The sequence below is a fragment of the Hemicordylus capensis genome, chromosome 13 (genome assembly GCF_027244095.1).
Source record: "Hemicordylus capensis ecotype Gifberg chromosome 13, rHemCap1.1.pri, whole genome shotgun sequence".
NCBI lineage: Eukaryota > Metazoa > Chordata > Lepidosauria > Squamata > Cordylidae > Hemicordylus > Hemicordylus capensis.
Window position 1 is genome coordinate 7,093,996 of NC_069669.1, and position 20,067 is coordinate 7,114,062.

Consider the following 20,067-nt stretch of genomic DNA (forward strand, 5'->3'; position numbering starts at 1 on the left):
GTGGCCAAAGGACATGGACAGCTGTATTCCAACATCCGGCAACACAAGGTTGGGCACCCCGACTTATTGGGCTGGGCTAGATTTCCATGAGGTGTATTGGAGCTGCAAAGAATGTAGACATTTATAGGACTGGAGCCAAAGATATGCTGGTTGTTGCTGCTGATCACGGATATGCTGCTGGAGAAAGGAGGAGGACACGGCCCAGAGTTCTTTATTGGTTCTAAGAGAGCTTTTCAAATATTGGCCCGATTGGAGACAAAATGCATGCAAAGAGCTGGGAGAGATCTGAATCATGGGAGAGGAAAAGAAAGAGAGAAGATGAGTCCGGAACACCGTTGTTCTGTGTGCTTTCACACAAAAGAACTTTGCTTTTCAGCCCCTTCCCCAGTTTTACTTCTATTTGGTTTAGGTGTTGTTTCCCGCTCTATTGTAGCCGTTCTGTTCCTGGAAATTATAGATCAAAAGGGAGAAATGAGAAAAGCTCACAATCTCACAGGCACTAAGTACATATTGACAGAAGCTGCCATCGCCTGGACACTCCAAAAAAAAAAAGCACCTGACTCAGCAAGGACTTTCGGGCCAAGAAATGTGAAATCAGGAATTGGGAAAAGGGCCCTTGACGTTTATATTAAAGAGGTCTCCTAAAAAGGTGGCTTTGCACGCACCCACCCATATTAAGTTTCTCTCAAATGGCTGGGTGGAGCCAGAGTTCAGAGTCCGTTTTGTACAATGTAGAGATTTGCCATGCAATTGGCCAAGGTATGTTCCAATAGCATTTTAGCCGTTTTAAAATATTTTCCATGCAATCGATTGAAGTATGCCCCAATTGCGTTTTAGCTGCAACAAGCAGTCTTGTCGGAGAAGATATTGAGCAGCCCGCTCAAAAAGAAAAGCAGCAGCATTGATGATCCCACCCCCTTGCTCCTGAGGATTTGACTAGAAAATTGGGGAAATTGCAAGTGAGAAAAAGAAAGGGAGACTCAAATTTCTCATAAGCCAGCAATGAATTATTATTGTAATAGTCGACAAGCATAAACGATTATCATTTCCACAGCATCTGGAAAAGGAGGAAAACAGAAAATTATTGTGAATGTACTGTGGAGTCAGAATTAGCAGCAGCTAAAGTAATATCGCTAGAATGGCTGGAACTTTAGCTATACAAGATGGGGGACGAGGGGCCATTTACTGATCTTCAGCTGAACAGCATTTGCTGTCACAGTAGGGTAGGACAAGCATCCTACCCAATTTCAGGAGCTGTGAGTGCTCCCGTTTGTGATTGTGCACTTGTAAAAGGCAAGGCGGAAGGTGCAGGAAGTGTCCTTGTGGCTGGGGATGGTGGGAGTTGTAGTCCCACAACATCTGGGGGACTCAGGACTGAGAACCCCTGCCTTAAACGAATGCAGATACGGCATTTGGAAGTTATAGCCCGTTGACTTTCTTTCCCTGCCCACTCTTGATTGAACCTGCTGCGAGTTCTTTCACCGAACGGTCAAAAATTCACAGCCGCCGCCGCACAAATTTTGCAAATGTAAATGGCGCATATTTCTGGGAAACAGGCTTCTCACAATTTTCAGCTCAACAGAGTTGGTACAGATGGCCGGCAAAGGTCAGTCAAACATCTTTTTTGTTTGTTTGGGAAAACTATCAGGCACCAGGCTAGGTGCTATGCCAAACACAGCCACCACCACCCCGCCCCCAGCTGCATTCCCTTGTACACTCAACAACCCCCTCTTCCCCAAGGCCTCCCCAGTTATTGGCAAAGGGACTGGATTTTGTTTCCGATTTATTTATTTTTGTTGTACCATACCCTTCCTCGAGCGCTTCAAGTGGTTTACACACGTGGTTTTCCACGTGGAAGAGGAGATGGCCGAGTGAGTTGTCCTGTCATGGGTCTTCCAGGTGTCCTCCCTGTTCACGAATCGACTTCCTCTCGATGCCCTCGTGATGACACAGGGAATGCTAGAGGAAGCCCATTTGCACATGGGGCAGTGCCTGGAAGCCCCAATTTTAGGAGCTTATCTTGGGGGTGGAGGAAACTGCAGCAGCCCAGAGCACTTCCTAGTGTGGCCATTTTTTAAAAAACCAAGAGTGCAGCGCTCCTGCCCCATTGCTGTATGACTGTGAGACATAGCAAGACTGAAGTGGACCCTGGAACAAGATGTGAAGAAGGGATCTTGGACCTCTGCCGCCGCCTTCTCTTCCTTTCCACCCCCGGCAGAAGAATTAGGAACATAGGATGCTGCCTTCTACTGAGTCAGACCCTTGGTCCAGTCTAGCTCAGTACACTGACTGGCAGCAACTTCTCCAAGGGTGCAGGCAGGAGTCTCTCCCAGACCTACATGGAGATACCAGGGAGGGAACTTGGAACCTTCTGCATGCAAGCATTCAGATGCTCTTCCAAGAACAGCCCCATCCCCTGAGAGGAAGATCTTCCAGTGCTCACACATGTAGTCTCCCATTCAAATGAACCTGGGACCTTCTGCATGCAAAACAGATGCTCTTCAACTGGGTTATGGCCCATCCCCTAAGGCAGGGGTGGGGTCTCCAGCTGCTGTTGAACTACAACTCCCATCACCCTCATTCACAATTTATTATGGCTGAGGAGATGGGCATTGTAGTTTGGCAACAGCTGGAGGGCCAAGTTTGCCCACCCCTGCCCTAAGGGGAATATCTTACAGCAGACAGTGCTCACATGTAGTCACCCATCCAAATGCAAACCAGGCCAGTCCCTGCTTAGCAACAGGAACAACTCATGCTTGCTAATGCAGGACTAGCTCTCCTCCCCTGTATTAAGTGTGCTTTACTGTGTTTGCAAGGAGTTTTTAAACCAGAAAGTGCGGAATTCCCCCACCCCCATCACAACAGCAGAAAAGAGGTTGCCAGAAAAATACTAACCTAGCCTGCTCCTGTCCCTTTAACAGATGTTTGACCTGCTAAAACCAGCAGGCAACAATCTATATACCACTTTGCAACAAAAGTTTCCAAATCAGTTTACATAAATATAAACAAAGAAAAATGGGTCCCTGTCCCCAAAGGGCTCACAATCTAAGAAACATAAGATAGATACCAGCAACAGCCACTGGGGGGGTGCTGTGATGGGGCTGGAGTGGGCCAGTTGCTCTCCCCCTGCTAAATAAAGAGACAGCGGACAGTTGGGCTGTTGAGTCGGTGTTAACTGCTGGCGACCACAGAGCCATGTGGTTTTTTTGGTAGAATACAAGAGGGGTTTACCATTGCCTTCTCCCGCGCAGCATGAGATGATGCCTTTCAGTACCTTCCTATATCGCTGCAGCCTGATATAGGAGTTTCCCATACTCTGGGAAACACACCAGCAGGGATTCAAACCAAGAGCCTCCTGCTCTCTAGGCAAGTTACTTCCCCGCTGCACCATTTAAATATAGAGAATCACCATGTTAAAAAGGTGCCTCCTTGCCCAGTGAACAGGGTGCTGGTTCAAAAGCTAGAAACTTTGGCCATGTTTACTGCTAGAGGAGCCACCTAATGGTGCAGAGGGGAAATGACTTGACTAGCAAGCCAAAGGTTGCCGGTTCGAATCCCCACTTGTATGTTTCCCAGACTATGGGAAACACCTATATTGGGCAGCAGCCATCTAGGAAGATGCTGAAAGGCATCATCTCATACTGCATGGGAGATGGCAATGGTCAACCTGTCCTGTATTCTTCCAAAGACAACCACAGGGCTCTGTGGTCTCCAGGGCAGCACACTTTACCTTTACTGCTGGAGGACCACAGTGCAGTCCTAGCAGCATGAAGAATGGGATCGTTTCTCCCAACAGACCTGCACATGCCTGGGGCCAAGATCTGCACCTGTAAGTAACACACAGCGTCTTCCCACAACAAACTCCACCTCACCAGTGTTGCTTCTCCTTCTGTGCTCCCCAGGTTTAAAAAGGAAGATGGCGGATGGAGCAGAAGAGGAAGCGTGGAGGAGAGGCAAGTGGTGGGCTAGAGTGTCTGCCAAGAGGAAAGCAGCTGGGGGGGGACTACAATTCCCAGCCTGGAGTCCTTGCTTCTGGTCTGCAGCCATCTCAACATTCCAGGCATCAGTGAGGCCCCGGGGGACCAAGGAGAGAGGTGCCAGAAGTTGGAAAGGTAAGGAAGGGTGGGAGAGAGCTTTGAGGTGGGGTGTGTGGACTGGCATTAAGGTAGGGCTTGGATTATATTATCATTATTTAATTTATGTATGTATGTATGTATGTATTTCATTAATATACCACCCATCCACCCAAGAGTGGCTCAGGGTGGCTTACATTAACAATTCAAGCCATTTACAATATTAACATAAAACATAAAATAAGAGCAGTTAAAATATTATCATAAAGCCAGGCTGAAAAGTCTTTATGGCTCTCTTGAAGGCTTCCAGAGATGATAAGCCTCCTCTAACCATGCTTTTCACAACCAAGGGGTGACAACTGCGAACTGTTTGGGGTTGTTTGGGGGTTGTTTATTTTTATGAACCTTTTGCAAGCTGTCTCGTGGATTCTTTATAAGTGGAAAGGCAGTTATAAGTTCCTTAAAACCAACAAAGAATGTTTGGATGCCGCTTTGGAAACATTAGCTGAAAAGATGTACAGAGCATTTTAATGCCCTTAAAAGAATGTTTTAAATGCTTTTGTCTTCATATTGGCTGGTACTTTTGTTGTTGTTTTGTTTTGTTTTAATGTGATGTTAATTGTGTATTTTATCCTCCTGTTTTGTGAGCTCCTCAAAGAGCAATTTGTTATGGGATTAGGGTTTTATATAGCCATTTAAAAGTCATCGTATTTATATTTATTTATTTATTTATTTAATACATTTTTATACTGCCCCATAAGCAAGTCCCTGGGCGGTTCACAATCTAAAAACACAACAATTAAACAACACAATCAAAACAGTTTAATATATATTATATATGCATTACGTTGTATGTGGCGAGCCCTGCCCACACAGTGCTTAGCCAATCGGCAGTGACATTGGAGGTCCAATCAGGGTGTGCGTGGGTGGGGCTACCAAGGCCAGCAGGCTTCTCCGATGGCGAGTGGCCATGGTGGCGGCAGCAAGGAAGGGCTCAGTCAACCGCTGCTGCTGTTTGGGGCTACCAAGGCCATTGGCGGAGGGAGGCAGGCAGGCAGGCGAGTGGCCATGGCAGTGCCAGCGGCGAGGAAGCGCCTGGTCAACCGCTGTTGCTGCTGCTGCGTGCAGGAAGGAGGAGGAGCAGGAGCGGAGATTGGGTGAGGGTGGGGAGGTCTCTGGGGTTAGGGCGCTGCGGCTGGGTCACTCAGTGCTGGTGACCAAGAGGGGTGAGGAGGGTGGAACAATGGGATGAGGAGGAGAGGAGGAGTGTGTTTCGGGCAAGGGGGCTATGGTGGGAGGTGAGGGGAGCAATCAAGTACTAGCATGCTGGTGCTCTGCATGGGCTAAGCTAGTACACCTTCAACTATAAATTAAAAACCTGAATAAACAGGCATGTTTTCAGGTCCTTCTTAAAAACATCCAGAGAAGGAGAGGCTCTAATTTTGTTAGGAAGCACATCTCAAAGTCCCAGGGCAACCCTAGGCCTGGTTTCGAGTCGCCACTAATCGAACTGGTGGTAACTGCAACCAGACCTTCCCAGATGATCTTAATAGGTGGCAGAGTCCATGAAGAAGAAGGCGTTCTCTTAAATTCCTTGGACCCAAGCCATTCAGGGCTTTATAGGTAATAACCAGCACTTTGTATTTTGCCCGGAAACCTATTGGCAGCCAGTGTAGTTCCTTTAAAATGGGTGTAATATGAGCTCTTTGGGGTCACCCAAAGAGATGAATTTATTTATTTGTTTATTTATTTACATTTATATTCCGCTCTTCTTCCAAGGAGCCCAGAGCAGTGTACAAGATTATGTTTATCCTTACAACAACCCTGTGAGGTAGGTTAGGCCGAGAGATAAGTGACTGGCAACCTGGCTGCTGCATTCTGTACCAACTGCTGTAGTGGTTAGAATGTCTTCAATCAAAAAATCCAGCCACTCAAGTCTGATTCTGCTTATTCAATGCAGCCATGGCCATATGGACTTTCCTTCTGTAGCCTTGGTGGCACCACTGAGTTAATGATCACAGTGATCTTCTATTTTTCAAGCAGGGAGTTATTTACACATTGCTTCAAGCTTTAGGGTAAATGTTGTGCAAAGCCACTTTGAAGTACACTCGTGGCATTGAGGGAAGCAGCCTCTCCCCTCTGCTCTCGGGTTTTGTTTTGATGCAGGTTCATATGGCATGCCTCCATGTTTTCCTTCTAGCCAATAGTGGGGGTGGGGGGAGAGATTCCTAAAGAGTGATATCTACATTTCTAAAGAGAGTATCCTTCTTATCATGCTAATGATTCTATGTCAGTGCCTCTCCCTATTTACTCCGGTTTTCAGAAAAAGTAGCTTAAAACCAGCATTTTAAAAATGGGGAAATACGTCAAGTTAAGCTAGAATTCGCATCACAAAGCCCAATTTGTGTGTGGAGTGGGTTCAAGGATCTCAAAGGGACTATGTGGTAAGTTTGTCTGGTGTGTGAACGCACACTCTCTCTTCTGAAGTAGATTTGGGGTAGAAGCCCTGTGTGTAAAGCCTCCAGGGGGGCACTTTGGCAAAAACCCTTCAGTGTGAGAGTCAAATCCTACAGTGCTGACCTCCACACAGAAGGGCCCTTTAAGAGAGATGGAGCCCTCCCTTAAGAGCTTTAGGTGGAAAGCCCTGGGAAAGACTACACTTCCCAGCACTCTGTGCATGCCTTCCAAGATGGTGCAGGCAGGGGCTCAAGAGGGCTCCATTTCCCTTAGAGGAGACCTGCTCCCCCAGTGATGGGCAGTGGGAACAGTCATCTCCACATAATGCCGGGGGACCATGCAGAGTAGACCACTCTGGTCAAAGCTTCACATAGATCCAATAAATAATTAGTCAGAGGGATGCAAGTTAGGGTTGACAGGCAGGGGCGTATATAGGGTGAGGCAGGCAGGGCACGTGCCCTGGGCACCACTTGAAGGGGGCGCCATTTTTTAAAATGAAAATTTTCTTTTAAAAATGGCCACTGAAAACAAAATGGCCACTATGCATGCTCAAATGGCCTCTGCAAGGCCCTAGTATCTGGGAAAAGTCAAATTCTCCATTTATTTTTAAAACTTATGTAATAGTGATGCTACAATGCACAGTAGAGAATTAGACAGGCACTTCTGTTTAGTTTTCCAAGTACACCTCCATATAGTATTTGGGTATTTCATGAGCCCCAGCATACTGAAATTTGTAGTTTTCCAGCATTTTTTGGTCTGGCTACATCCACTGCTAAATAGTTTTTGAAAAATTAAAAGATTAACGAGCTTGACTTGTATATCTGAGCTGATATTATGGTAAAGTTATCTGAAAGATGGGTGTCAGATGTTTGGACAGGGGGTGCAATTTCAGTGCTTGCCCTAGGCGCTATTTTCCCTAGATACGCCTCTGTTGACAGGGACCACCCTTGACATGAAGATCACTGCCTTAACAGGAAGATTGTGAGCCCTTTGGGGATAGGGATCCATCTCATTAATTTTATTTATTATTTATCTATGTAAACCGCTTTGGAAACTTTTGTTGAAAAGCGGCATATAAACATTTGTTGTGGTTTTAATGGGAAGGAAGGAAGAAAAAACTTGTTACAGTTCTAGAAGCTGCACTTGCTTTTCTGCACTTGCTTGTCAGTCCTGTCTGTTTCTTGGATCCTGGATCCTCTGTCCTCTACAATGGCAGCAACCTTCTTGGGTCTCTGGCAAGTAAAGAGAGAGCAGGGACCACATTAACACAATCACTAATGCTGACACGTCCTTCAAATTTATCCTCCACCTCTTTCTACCGGCCACACAAGATCTCCTTCTTCATGGTCAGCCTGACTCATTAATCAACTCAATGGGCATCACTGAGACTAAGTTAGTCATGTTTACATCCCATGGAAATCAATCGGACCCAAGTTTGTCATGACTAACTTGTCTCATTTCTCACCACCACCAAAGGTGGCGCCTCAGCCTCCCAATCACAGAAATGCCTACCATGATGGATATGACATTTGGATTTTGAGATGAACTCCACTATAACCCTGAGGAGTGTGCTGCTGGAGGGCAGGGTGCGAATCAAGGGCTGGGGCAGGACCTCTGGCCCCACTCTTGACAATTGTACTCTACAGCATCTGTAGAATAACGGCTGAATGGGGCTTTAGCCTGGACCCCACCCAACAGATGTTTATTCTGCCCCACTTCTGGGCCACTATTTAGTTACAACCTGAAACCGTGAGCTGAAAACTGATGACGAATACGGATACGACGGATATTTTTTTACCGCTTTTCAGCAAAAGTTCCCAAAGCGGTTTACACAAATATATAAATAAATAAAACGACAGAACTCCTCAAACTCATCTTCTTAGTACACCAAACAGCAGAAGATGCAAAGCAACAAAATAATACACAAATCAAAGCAGAGAAGGAGAAAATAGCAGAAAACAGTTGAAACATATGAAGTCTTGAGGAGTCTGAACACAACCACTTCTGAGATGCTTGGCTGGTTCACCTGGAACTCGGCTTTCCCTTGGGGACATTTCTTCCACTTCCGAATAGGGTGGGGGAAGGTCTGGTGGTCCGGGATAAGGAGGTGGCCACAGTGGAAGCATGTTGAGAGAACCTGTGAATACCGAGAGCAGAAACCTCTTGAGAATTGGGAGGACGATGAATTGGCTCCTGGATGGGGTTAACCTCTTAGAACTAGGAGACTGACCCATTATTCCCTTTTGTTGGTCCCTGATTTCTGAGAGGTTTGGGGCACTAGGACCCGTGAAAGGGCCTTTTCGGTTGCTGCCCCACTTCTCTGGAACTCCCTTCCCCTTCAGATTCATTTAGCCCCTTCCTTACTGATTTTTAAATCTCTGTTGAAGACTTCTTTTTTGCCAGGCTTTTGCCCTGTAGTTTACCTATTTGGTTTTTTCCTTCTTTGTTAGTTACTTTAGTTTTTAATTTAGAATGTATTTTTAATGTTGTCTTGCTTTGCATGTTTTTGTACACCTCCCAAAGTCTTTAGAGTGGGCGGTATATTAAACAAACAAACAAACAAACAAACAAACAAGTAAATAAATGATTCCACAATGAACAAACGTAAAAAGGAGCAAACTGACATCCCATCGTGCTCTACTGGGGATCATTTAGCTGATCCCCTTCCCCAGTCTGCCCTCACAGATGTCCTCTTTATTTGGATACTTGGCTCTTGGAAACAAACAGTTGTGCAAAATAAGTAAAATGTGTGCAATTGCTTGAAAATGTGGAATTTGAACATGGGGTATGTTGATGCAAGCACTGGGCAGACATGGCCATGAAAAATGGAGAAGCAAGAAATCCAGCTGGCCTTGTGGTAAAGAGAGCTGGTCTTGCAGTAGTAAGCATGAATTGTATGCTTTGTTAAGCAGAGTCCACCCTGGTTTGCATTTGAATGGGAGACTACTTGTATGAGCACTGTAAGATATTCTCATTAGGGGATGGGGCCGCTCTGGGAAGAGCACCTGAATGCTTGCATGCAGAAGGTCCCAAGTTCCCTTCCTGGCATCTCCAAGACAGGACAGGGAGAGACTCCTGCCTGCAAACTTGGAGAAGCCGCTGCCAGTCTATGAAGACAGTACACTGAGCTAGATGGACCAATGGTCTGACATGCTATAAGGCAGGTCCCTGTGTTCCTAGATGGGTGCTCTTCCTGTTCCTGACTTCTGAACACACTTGGTGATTAGATATATATATATATACACACACACAACAGCAGCCCTGTTCAGACATTACATTGCAGGGGCGTAACTACCATTAGGCAGGGGGAGGCAGTCGTCTTGGGGCCCCACTGCCTCGAGGGGCCCCCCAGAGGCACATCACATGACTCCCCGCCCACCCGTGTTGCACCCCCTATGAATTATGTTGCGTCTCTTGAAGATCGGCAGGAACAGAGAGTAAAAGAAACTCAATTCAATGTGAACTAAGTATTCACCGTATTCATAATGGGGATGTGAGTGTGAGTGCACTATATATTGTGAAGTGTGTTTGTGTGTATATATCAGCGGGGGGCCCATTTTAAAATCTTGTCTCTGGGCCCACTCCAACCTTGCTATGCCCCTGTTACATTGCATACATGTGCAGGTGTCTTACATCTGTGCATGCTTTTGTGTGGATGACTATAACGGCATTCATTTCAAAATGAGTTTGTTGAGAGTGTCAACTTTTGCTGTGCATGGAACTGGCACCTGCCAGTTCGAAGGTGGAGGGGGAATATCTCTAAGGACAGGGGAGGGTGCTCTTACGCCTCCCGCCACATTTCCCCCACCAGTGCTTTCTTTTAAAACAGTTCGGTGGGGCGGCAGTGTACCTCCCTGCCGCCCCGGTGCCTCCACGGACCAGAAGTGGCTAGAAGTGCCTGGTCCATGTGCTCATGTCATACGGCAAGGAGGTACACTGCCGCCCCGCCGGACCATTTCAAAAGAGAGCGCCGGCGGAGGAAACACAGTGGGAGGGGTAGCAACATCCTCCCCCATCTTTAAAGCTATCCCCCCCAACTTCGAACCAGCGGAACTGTTGGACATTTGAACCGGTTCAGAGGCCCGTAAAAGTTCATGCACATCCATAGTGTCAACAGGCATGTGGATAAAGGTGATCTAGTTTGACATAGTATACTTGGACTTCCAAAAAGCTTTTGACAAAGTTCCCCGTTAAAGGCTCTTAAGTAAACTTAACAGTCATGGGATAATACAGGTTCATGTGTGGATCAGTAACTGGTTGAAGGACAGGAAACAGAGGGTAGGTATAAATGGACAGTTTTCACAATGGAGGGAAGTAAGAAGTGGGGTCTCCCAGGGATCTGTCCTGGGACGAGTGCTATTTATGATCTAACCAGTGAAGTGGCCAAATTCGCAGATGACACTAAACTATTTAGGGTAGTGAAATCCAGAACAGATTGTGAGGAACCCCAGAAGGATCTCTCCAAACTGGGTGAGTGGGCGACAAAATGGCAAATGTGGTTCAGTGTAAGCAAGTGTAAAGTGATACATATTGGGGCAAAAACTCCAACTTCACATATACACTGATGGAGTCTGAGGTACTCCAGTATATGGCCACTTCCTATGTTCCTAAAAGCAGGGTACATTTGATAGGAGGAGAAGTGTCCCCTTTGCTAAACTTTTCCTTGGTTTGTATTTGGATGGCTGACTACGTGTAAGATATTTCCCTTTTGGGGGATGGGGCCATAGCTCAGTGGCAGAGCATCTGCTTTGCAGTGCAGAAGGTCCCAGGTTCAATCTTTGGAGGCATTTCCAGGTAGGGCTGGGAAATACCCTCATCTGAAACCCTGGGGAGCTGTGGCCAGTCTGTGTAGACCAGGGGTTCTCAACGTTGGGTCCCCCGATGTTTTTGGACTTCAACTCCCATAATCCCCAACCAAAGGCCACTGGGGCTGGGGATTATGGGAGTTGAAGTCCAAAAACATCTGGGGACCCAACATTGAGAACCCCTGGTGTAGACAATCTGGGAGCTAAACAGACCAATGGTCTGACTCAGTATAAGGCAGCTTCCTGTGTTCTTGTTATTTCTCTGTGTAAACCTCCCTGAGCCATTTTTGGAAGGGTGGAATAGAAATCGAATAAAAAATAATAATGAAAAAATGTCCCTACAGCCTGCTCTTTGTATTCAGTGAGGTTATAGGGACATAGGAAGCCACCTTCTACTAAGTCAGACCATAGGTCCATCTAGCTCAGTATTGTCTACCCAGATTGGCAGCAGCTTCTCCAAGGTTGCAGGCAGGAATCTCTCTCAGCCCTATCTTGGAGATGCTGCCAGGGAGGGAACGTGGAACCTAGATGCTCTTCCCAGAGCAGCCCCATCCCCTAAGGGGAATATCTGACAGCACTCAAACATGTAGTCTCCCATTCAAATGCAAACAAGGGCAGAGCCTGCTTAGTTAAGGGGACAATCCATGCTTGCTGCCACAAGCCCAGCTCTCCTCCCTCTGTCATACCCAATGAAATAGAGAACCATTAAGTTCAGCTGAGAGATGTGAGTTTCAGTTCAACCCTGGCTTTGCAAGCCTCCCTGGTACAAAGAGTAACCAAGAAGGCACCCAGTAACAAGAGCAGTCTATCCCAGTGCTTACGGGCTGTCCGAGACGCAGTGGGGTGGGCATAAGTGTAGATAGAAGCAGTGGGGTATTCCTGAAGACTGGTGCTCTCTCTTAATATCTCTGCAAGATGAACAAAAGAAAACAGAAAATCGTGCCAAGATGGCCATATTTTTGCATGTCTCTAAGGGCAAATTCATACCTCAAACTTCTTAAAACAATTTTTCTTCATCCATATCAGAGAAAAGGACATCACCTTTTCTTCTAAAGAATAGTAACAACTTTATTTTTATGGCCATCATATAACAAATTGTTCTCTGGGTGGCTCATAAAACAGAAAAAAACAAACCATTGGACAAGAATACAGCTAAAAACACATTAAAGGAAAGGTTATAAAGAGCTCATTGCAAATCACAGAATGCATTTACAAGATTGCGTGAAACATGGCGTCCTGTACCGATATTTATTCACTTAGTGCAACTTAGCCCTGAATATGGTCTTGGATGGCCTAACCCTGTTTAAAACAAGTGAAGGCTTTATGGGACATCCGATGGCTTTTATTTAGAGCAGTCACAATCTCTTCCTTTATTATGTAGTTTATGACTTATACAAAATGATCTCATAAATGTGACTATATTTACTGAAATAGTTATGTGTCCCCCCCCCCAACTATAATTATCCAGTATTCCATATGATATAGTATTGTTTGAAAGGACAGCTGGTCTTGTGGAAGCAAGCATGAATGGATTCTCTGTCGATTAAGTGGACAGAGAGATGTTTTCCTCCCTCTCTCAACCGATGTTTGTGAGTTTTGGGTGGTATTAAAATATGTTAAACAAATAAAAATTAAACCGATGACCCAGCGTCATTGGTTGAAACTAAAATGGCAGGAAATTCAGGAAAAGCAAAAGAAAGCACTTCTGTACTCAACATGTACTTGGAATTCGCTGCCACTGGACCAGTCTAAACTGTATTAGCAGGGGATTGGACACATTCATGTCGGATCGGGCTATCAATGGTTACTAGCCTAGAGAGCTGTAAATTTCCTTCAGGATCAGAGAGAGCATGCCCCTGAACACCAGGTTGGTGCCACCAACGAGAGGGGGCCATCTTTCCCCCACTGGGGGGCTTCCCTGCTGTGTGAGGCAGGATGCTGGACTGGATGAGCCTTTAGCCTGACCCAGCATATGACCCAGATGACTAGCTATTGTCATGGAAAGTCATTGAGGCGATTCTCACGATCGGCCAAAATCAGGCTAAGGGAGCCTAGCCCGATTGCGGCCGAGTGTGAGAGCGAGCAGGCTCGCAGGCGAGCCCCGTTTCTCCAAAGCAGGTGACCCGTTTCTACAACCCTCCCCTTCAACGGGGTTAGCGGAATGAGCACTTCGCTAACCCCGTTTACTTGGTCGTGTATCGCAGGCGTGGCTCCGCACCACAGCAACACACGAGGAGACCCCCAACCAGGATGCACTCTCATGGGGCATCCTGGAACTTCCGGGCACTGCGTGGTCCCCAATCCCCGCAGCCCTTACCAGCTCCATGATGGAGCTGGCTGTCGTATGGGCAGCCTATCCAGCCACTCAGGGCTGCAGGAATGTTTGTCTGTGGGGAGAGCGGGCTAAGTCAGCTCTCTCCGCTAACCCCCTTACAGTGAGTCTCACTGATCGTGAGACTTGCCTCATTTTCTTCCTTCTGCGGCAGTGGGGTCCCAACCCTACAATCAATTGTAGCTGAGGATGATGGGAGTTGTAGTTCATCAACATCTGGAGGAACCCAGGTTAGGAACCACTGTTGTTGTTGTTGTTGTTGTTGTTGTTATTAATTCGATTTCTATACCGCCCTTCCAAAAATGGCTCAGGGTGGTTTACAAAGAGAAATAAAACAAATAAGACGGCTCCCTGACCCCAAAGGGCTCACATTCTAAAAAGAAACATAAGACACACACCAGCAACAGTCACTGGAAGTACTGTGCTGGGAGTGGATAGGGCCAGTTACTCTCCCCCTGCTAAATAAAGAGAATCACCACGTTAAAAGGTGCCTCTTTGCCCAGTTAGCAGGGTTAGGGTCTGTTAGGGTCTGGCTCTTACTCTAGAGCTCAAAATGGAGATGACTTGTAGGGAAAGGTGTAGGATCAAAGGAGTCACTACACACTACTGCTAACTGAGCAAAGAGGCACTTTTAAAAAGTGGCGATTCTCTTTATTTAGCAGGGGAAGAGTAACTGGCCCTCTCCACCCCCAGCACAGCATCCCTCCAGTGACTGTTGCTGGTGTCTATCTTGTGTTTCTTTTTAGATTGTGAGCCCTTTGGGGACAGGGAGCCATCTTTATTTATTTGTTTATATCTGTGTAGACCGTTTTGGGAACTTTTGTTGAAAAGTGGTATATAAACACCCATCGTATTTGTATGCTACATAGCAATATTGTTTCTAGATCCAACATCATCATTCCTTTCTTGGTGACAGGGGTTCCCAACCCTAGGCTTCCAGATGTTGTTGGACTATAATTATCCTGATTGTGACCATAAAACCCCTTTTTCATGGCATGCAGTCAAACCAGAAATCCAAAATCTCTCTCTCTCTCTCTCTCTCTCTCAAATATCACTAGCAAAAAACCCCAACATTTGTCTAGCAACTCACCTGCTTCTGAAAGGTCTTTGATCATGTTTAAGCAGTCCATAGCTCCATACTGGAAGGTGAATTTGAAGTCAATAACCCCCTGGTTGGAAGCTAGGAGGAGAGACTAGAGTGAGAACTTAATCAAAATTCTAGTTCAAATTCTGTACTGTAAGTAAGCCAGATACTTATGCAAATACTGATACCATCACAGATTCTGCCCAGTTTATCCCTGCTTTGACTTCCTGACCATTCATCTGTTATCTCCACCACCCCCAGCACAGTACTTCCAGTGACTGTTGCTGGTGTTTATCTTATGTTTCTTTTTAGAATGTGAGCCCTTTGGGGACAGGGAGCTATCTTATTTGTTTGTTATTTTCTGTGTAAACCGCTCTGAGCCATTTTTGGAAGGGCGGTATAGAAACCAAATAATAATAATAATAATAATAATAATTATTATTATTATTATTATTATTATTATTATTATTATTATTATTATTGGGTTCCCGAACGTGGTCTCCCAGATGTTTTTGGGCTACAACTCTCATTATCCCCAGCCACAATGGCCGAGAAGTTCTGAATGGAGCTAGATCCCCAGAAGCCTGCACGTCTTCCCAGCAGATGTGTGGGCTTCCTAGGCTGCCCAGCGTCACTCCCTGACCACCCCACCCCACCCCACCCTACCCCAAGCTGTTCTGACAAACTGCCCCCACGCCAGTGCTGGGCGGGCAGTTAAAGAGCCACCACCACCAGCGCACTAGTCTGATGCCTCCTGGTGGTGGAGGCCAGGAATTTTGACATTGGAATTCTTTTTCTGACATGCACTGTCCTACTAATAACCCCCATAGGGAGAGGATTCCTCCTCCTAATTTGGGAACATTGACTACAGCAGCTGAAGAATCCAGGTCATGACACATACACAGAGTTCCTTTGATGTTCTGGAACTTAGAGCCTTGCTCCTCCTCCAAAACACAGTCTTCGAGGAGCTGCAGTGGGAAACGAATGATGGTGGACCCTTTGTCTTTGTGCTGGAATATCATCTAAGAAAACAGTCAAGAATAGACCCATTGGTAGGTTGCTACGTTTCTTACAAAAGCAACAGAGAAGCAAAGGAAGTGACCCCTCAACAATAGATCAGGCGATGGCTAACTCAGACCAAAGTGAGAATGATAGGACAGAGCCGTAGCTCAGTGTTAGAGCATCTGCTTAGCATGCAAAAGACCGCAGGTTCAATCCCTGGCATCTCCAGGTAGGGCTGGGGGAGACTTCTGCCTGAAACCTTGGAGTCAGTCAGCGTAGGTAATACTGAGCTAGATGGACCAACGGTCTGATTCAGTAGGAGGGAGCTTCCTAAGTTCCAAAGCAGACACTGGATTGTGCTGATCTGGTCACAGCTCATGTCCGAAGGCACATGATAGAACAATCCCTTTAAATCCGTGCAGTGGCTAATCAATGGTGAAATAATGAGTTCATGAGCCAGCTAGGGTGGTTGGTAGTGTCTGGGGTGGGGGGCACACAAATGCTTATTGTGATTTTTGTGATTGTGATTTTTGACAAGGTCAAAATGGCGGAGCTGGGAAATGACTTGACTAGCAAGCCAGAGGTTACCGGTTCGAATCCCCATTGGTATGTTTCCCAGACTATGGGAAACACCTATATCGGGCAGCAGCAATATAGGAAGATGCTGAAAGGTATCATCTCACACTGCGTGGGAGACGGCAATGGTAAACCCCTCCTGTATTCTACCAAAGAAAGCCACAGGGCTCTGTGGGCACCAGGAGTCAACACCAACTTGATGGCACACTTTACCTTACCTTACACTGTTAGACATGGAAAAGAGGCGATAAAATTGCAAGACTTTCCATTTTCTGTGTGTGCTCATGCTTTTATTGTCCTGACCACTGGGCCTGCAATTTGCAATGGGGTTTTGAAAGCTTTTTAAAACCAGAAAAGCTACTATAAAGTTGTATCAAAGTTATCAGAGGAATAGAAGTGAAAATGAGCAGGAACGTCCTCCAAAGAGAGACGGGTTCTCCAATTCGCCAAAGAAGTAAGTGCAAAAGTATCACTTATTTTCCATCTCTAGGGGGACTAGATGTTGCCAGAATTCACTATGAGCGTCCATCCCTGAGATGGTATGATTGGCCAAAATTTGTAGGCCTGGCTCAAGGTCTAAATGTGGTCAGGGTGCAATGGGGCTTAATCAATTACCCCTTTCTAGTCTGAGCTCTTACTTTGTACTGAGTGAGGTACAGCATCCCTTTCTTGGCTCCTCGGAGCTCATCTGGAAAATCTGGCCTCTCCTCCAGCAATAACGACACTTCACTGTAGTGAGCGAGAACCCTGCAGACAGAGGAATTGGGAACATTACATCTCAAAGAGGACACCATGAGGAAGGAAGGCAGTAGGGAGCCGCATGGGAATAACAGAAATGGGAAAGCAGATCGGGGTCTTTTGTCTTGGCGGGGCCTGGGATAAATTGCTCCCAAGATGCCTGCTCATTCAGCCACCAGCAGGATTTGAACTCGTGCAAATGTCCTCATTTGTACACACTGCGCCATCTTGCATTAGCAAGCATGAATTGTCCCCTTTGCTCCGCAGGGTCCACCTTGGTTTGCATTTGGATGGGAAACTACATGTTAGTGCTGTAAAATGGTTCCCTAAGGAACTTACATTAATAATTTTAATGTAGTCATTTTAATGTAATATGGTTTTATTGCTTCATAATCTGTCCTATCCTAATGTATGCGCTCCTCATAATTACTGCCTCACACCATCTTATGCTGGTCTTGGACTGTAATAAAGATGATTGATTGATCCCTTAGGGGATGGCGCCGTAGCTCAGTGGTAGAGCATCTGGCTGCATGCAGGAGATCCCAGGTTCCCTCCGTGGCATCTCCAGGTAGTGCTGGGAGGAGGGACTCCTCTCTGAAACCTTGAAAAGTTGCTTTCGGTCAGTCTAGGTCCAGTGGTTCCCAACCCATGGTACTCCAGAGGTTGCTGAACTACAGGTAGGAAACCCTGGGGTAGACAGTACTGAGCTAGATGGACCAAGGGTGTGACTCAGTAGAAGGCAGCTTCCTGCAACCACCACCCAATGCATTTTTCTAATCTGCATTGCCCCAGGGTACCAATACGTTTTATCCTGTGATAGAAACAGCAATTTTGGGAGAGGGGCTTCAGCTCAGAAAATGATGCAGGGGACGGTTCATCCTCTCTTCCCCCAGCACCATGGTCCCAGTGCAAATTGGGGATCCTGCATTAGGCCTTTAAAAAAATAATAAATGAAGACCCACCACAGATCTCTTCTTCTTCTGTGCCATCTCCGTCTTGGCCCATCACTCACCTGTCTTTCCAATCAGGTGCCCTATCTTCTATATATTTAATTCTCTAAGATGTACCCGTGCCTAATCCCATGTGTGGCAGCTCTCGCGAGAGTTTGGAGAGCTGCCGGATAGCCACGGGGACAGGAAAGGAAACAGCCACGGCGGACGGCGGAGGCGGCCTGCAGGTGGAGCCACGCTGGTGGGACGAGGAGGTGAGCCAATGCTGGTGGGCGATGCCATGCTGGCGGGAGGCGGCCGGCCGGTGGAGCTGCGCAGCAGGAGGAGGTGGCTGGCCAGAAAAGCTGCACCAGCAGGAGGCAGCGACCGGCCGGCGGGAGGTGGTGGTGGCGGGCCGGGCAGGCAGAGGTGACTGGCATGCGGCTGGGAAAGTAAGCACCGGCAGGCGGGCAGCGAGAAAACAACGGCAGTGGGCTGGAGAAAATGGCTGGGCCAAACTGGAGGCGCAGATGCTCTGTGCCCGGCCCAGCTAGTTTTTAATTAATGTGCTTTATAGCTTATATTTTCCAGTTTGATATCCTGGATTACTCACAAGTTCTTTATATACCGCTTCTCAACAAAAATGTTCTCACATGGAAAAACAAACCAATTAGATAGTTCTAAACACAGTTCTAAACTGTTGAGAACAATCCAGGATTTTCTGGATTGGGACCCAGCAAGCAATCCTGCTTCATTTTTAACCAGGAACAAAACCAATCAGTCGTCTTCTCTCCTTCACAAAAGAGACACATCTGAGGCTCGTGCCAGCGCTGCTAAAGCTAAATCATAGTTTACTGGTCCATCACAACATGTCCAATTTGTTGCTTTTTCCATTACAACCCAGTCCCAAATTTTAAACAAACCATCTTTATCCTCCTAGGTTTTTCTACATTCAGGCAATACTTTTTTTGTGTGGTCACTCTCAATATATGCTGAGTAAAGTCACCCTAAACCAGCCCACTATTTAATGAGCTTACCTACTCTGTCCCAGAGAAGAGCTTTCTCCCTTGCAAGCTTTAATGCACTTCCATCAGCTGTATTGGAGGGTAAAGTAAAGTGTGCCATTGAGTTGGTGTCAACTCCTGGAGACCACAGAGGTATCGCAAAATCCCTGTCACTAACTGGATCTGTCCTTGTGGCCAGGGTGTTGAGACTGTGACACACGTCCTTTTATACTGTTCATTTTATAGGAGTATTTGTATCTCTCTTACCTCTCCCTTTTCATTAAATATCCCTGTTAGAACGGCTGATAGATATGCATCCTTTTTATTATCTGATCGTTGTTTACCCATAACTTTGTATGCGGCCAAGTTTTGCGCGGTCTGAGCTGGTTTGAGTTATCGGTATTATGAAGACCCTAATGTTATCTTTTGTACTATTTGTATAATAATTACTGTGATTTGTATTGTTGGGTCAGTGACTGTAAAGTTGGGATCCTACCTGGGAGAGAATTCCTACTCACCTTTCCTCAGAACTGTTGGCTGACCTGGAGAACTGATACCTAGTCACCTCCATGGCAAGAGGCCCCGCTCTCTTCCCCAACTCCCCACACGCTCCCTTTGGCTGAAGGGGCACTGCTGGGGAAGACAAGTGGCTGCTGGACCATGTACAGCTCTCTGTGATGTCAACAGGTGAGGTAACAGAACAGGCTCTGACCTGAAATTGGGATGACTGCAGGGGTGTTCAAACTTGGGTCCCCAGACACTGGATTTTCAGGAAATCTAGGACTAAGAAAAATATTTCTTTCTACACAGCAAATCATTAATCCGTGGAATTCTCTGCCACGGGATGTGGTGATGGCCACCAGCTTGGATGGCTTTAAAAAAGAGGGCTAGACAAGTCCATTGTAGACACGTCTCTCAATGGCTACTCGTCCTCATGGCTATAGACTACCTCCAGGCTCAGAGGCAGGAGGTCTTTGGATACTGGTTGCAGGGGAGGGGGCATGCCTTCATCTCCTGCTTGTGGTTCTTTGGAGGCATCTGTGGGAAACAGAGTGTTGGACTAGATA

At 46.5% G+C, this 20,067-nt stretch overlaps 1 protein-coding gene across 2 annotated transcripts; it reads right to left on the reverse strand.

Moving 5' to 3' along the window:
* Positions 1 to 985: 985 nt before the first annotated feature.
* Positions 986 to 19,646, reverse strand: LOC128336444 (WW domain-binding protein 2-like). 2 transcript variants are annotated; one of them, XM_053276110.1, is made up of 8 exons: positions 19,519 to 19,646; positions 16,968 to 17,076; positions 15,653 to 15,773; positions 14,758 to 14,847; positions 12,157 to 12,243; positions 8,557 to 8,667; positions 7,678 to 7,762; positions 986 to 1,057 (listed from the first exon to the last, which is right to left on the reverse strand). In XM_053276110.1, the coding sequence occupies exons 1-7, from the start codon at positions 19,569 to 19,571 to the stop codon at positions 7,695 to 7,697; spliced, it is 639 nt and encodes a 212-aa protein (XP_053132085.1). In that variant the 5' UTR covers positions 19,572 to 19,646; the 3' UTR covers positions 986 to 1,057; positions 7,678 to 7,694. The 2 variants fall into 2 exon arrangements, with proteins under 2 accessions (XP_053132085.1, XP_053132086.1); XM_053276111.1 differs by having other exon boundaries at positions 7,674 to 7,762.
* Between the last annotated feature and the right edge of the window lie 421 nt (positions 19,647 to 20,067).

What these genes read in the sequence shown, in the direction of transcription:
- LOC128336444 (XM_053276110.1), bottom strand. Translation starts at nt 19,571, where the DNA reads ATGGAGGTGACTAGGTATCAGTTCTCCAGGTCAGCCAACAGTTCTGAG. An exon ending in GAACATCAAAGGAACTCTGT is followed by an intron (nt 14,848 to 15,652) that starts GTATGTGTCATG and finishes CTCTCCTCCTAG; the next exon opens with CTTCCAACCAGGGGGTTATT. An exon ending in AAGGGAAAGCCGAGTTCCAG is followed by an intron (nt 7,763 to 8,556) that starts GTGAACCAGCCA and finishes TTTACTTGCCAG; the next exon opens with AGACCCAAGAAGGTTGCTGC.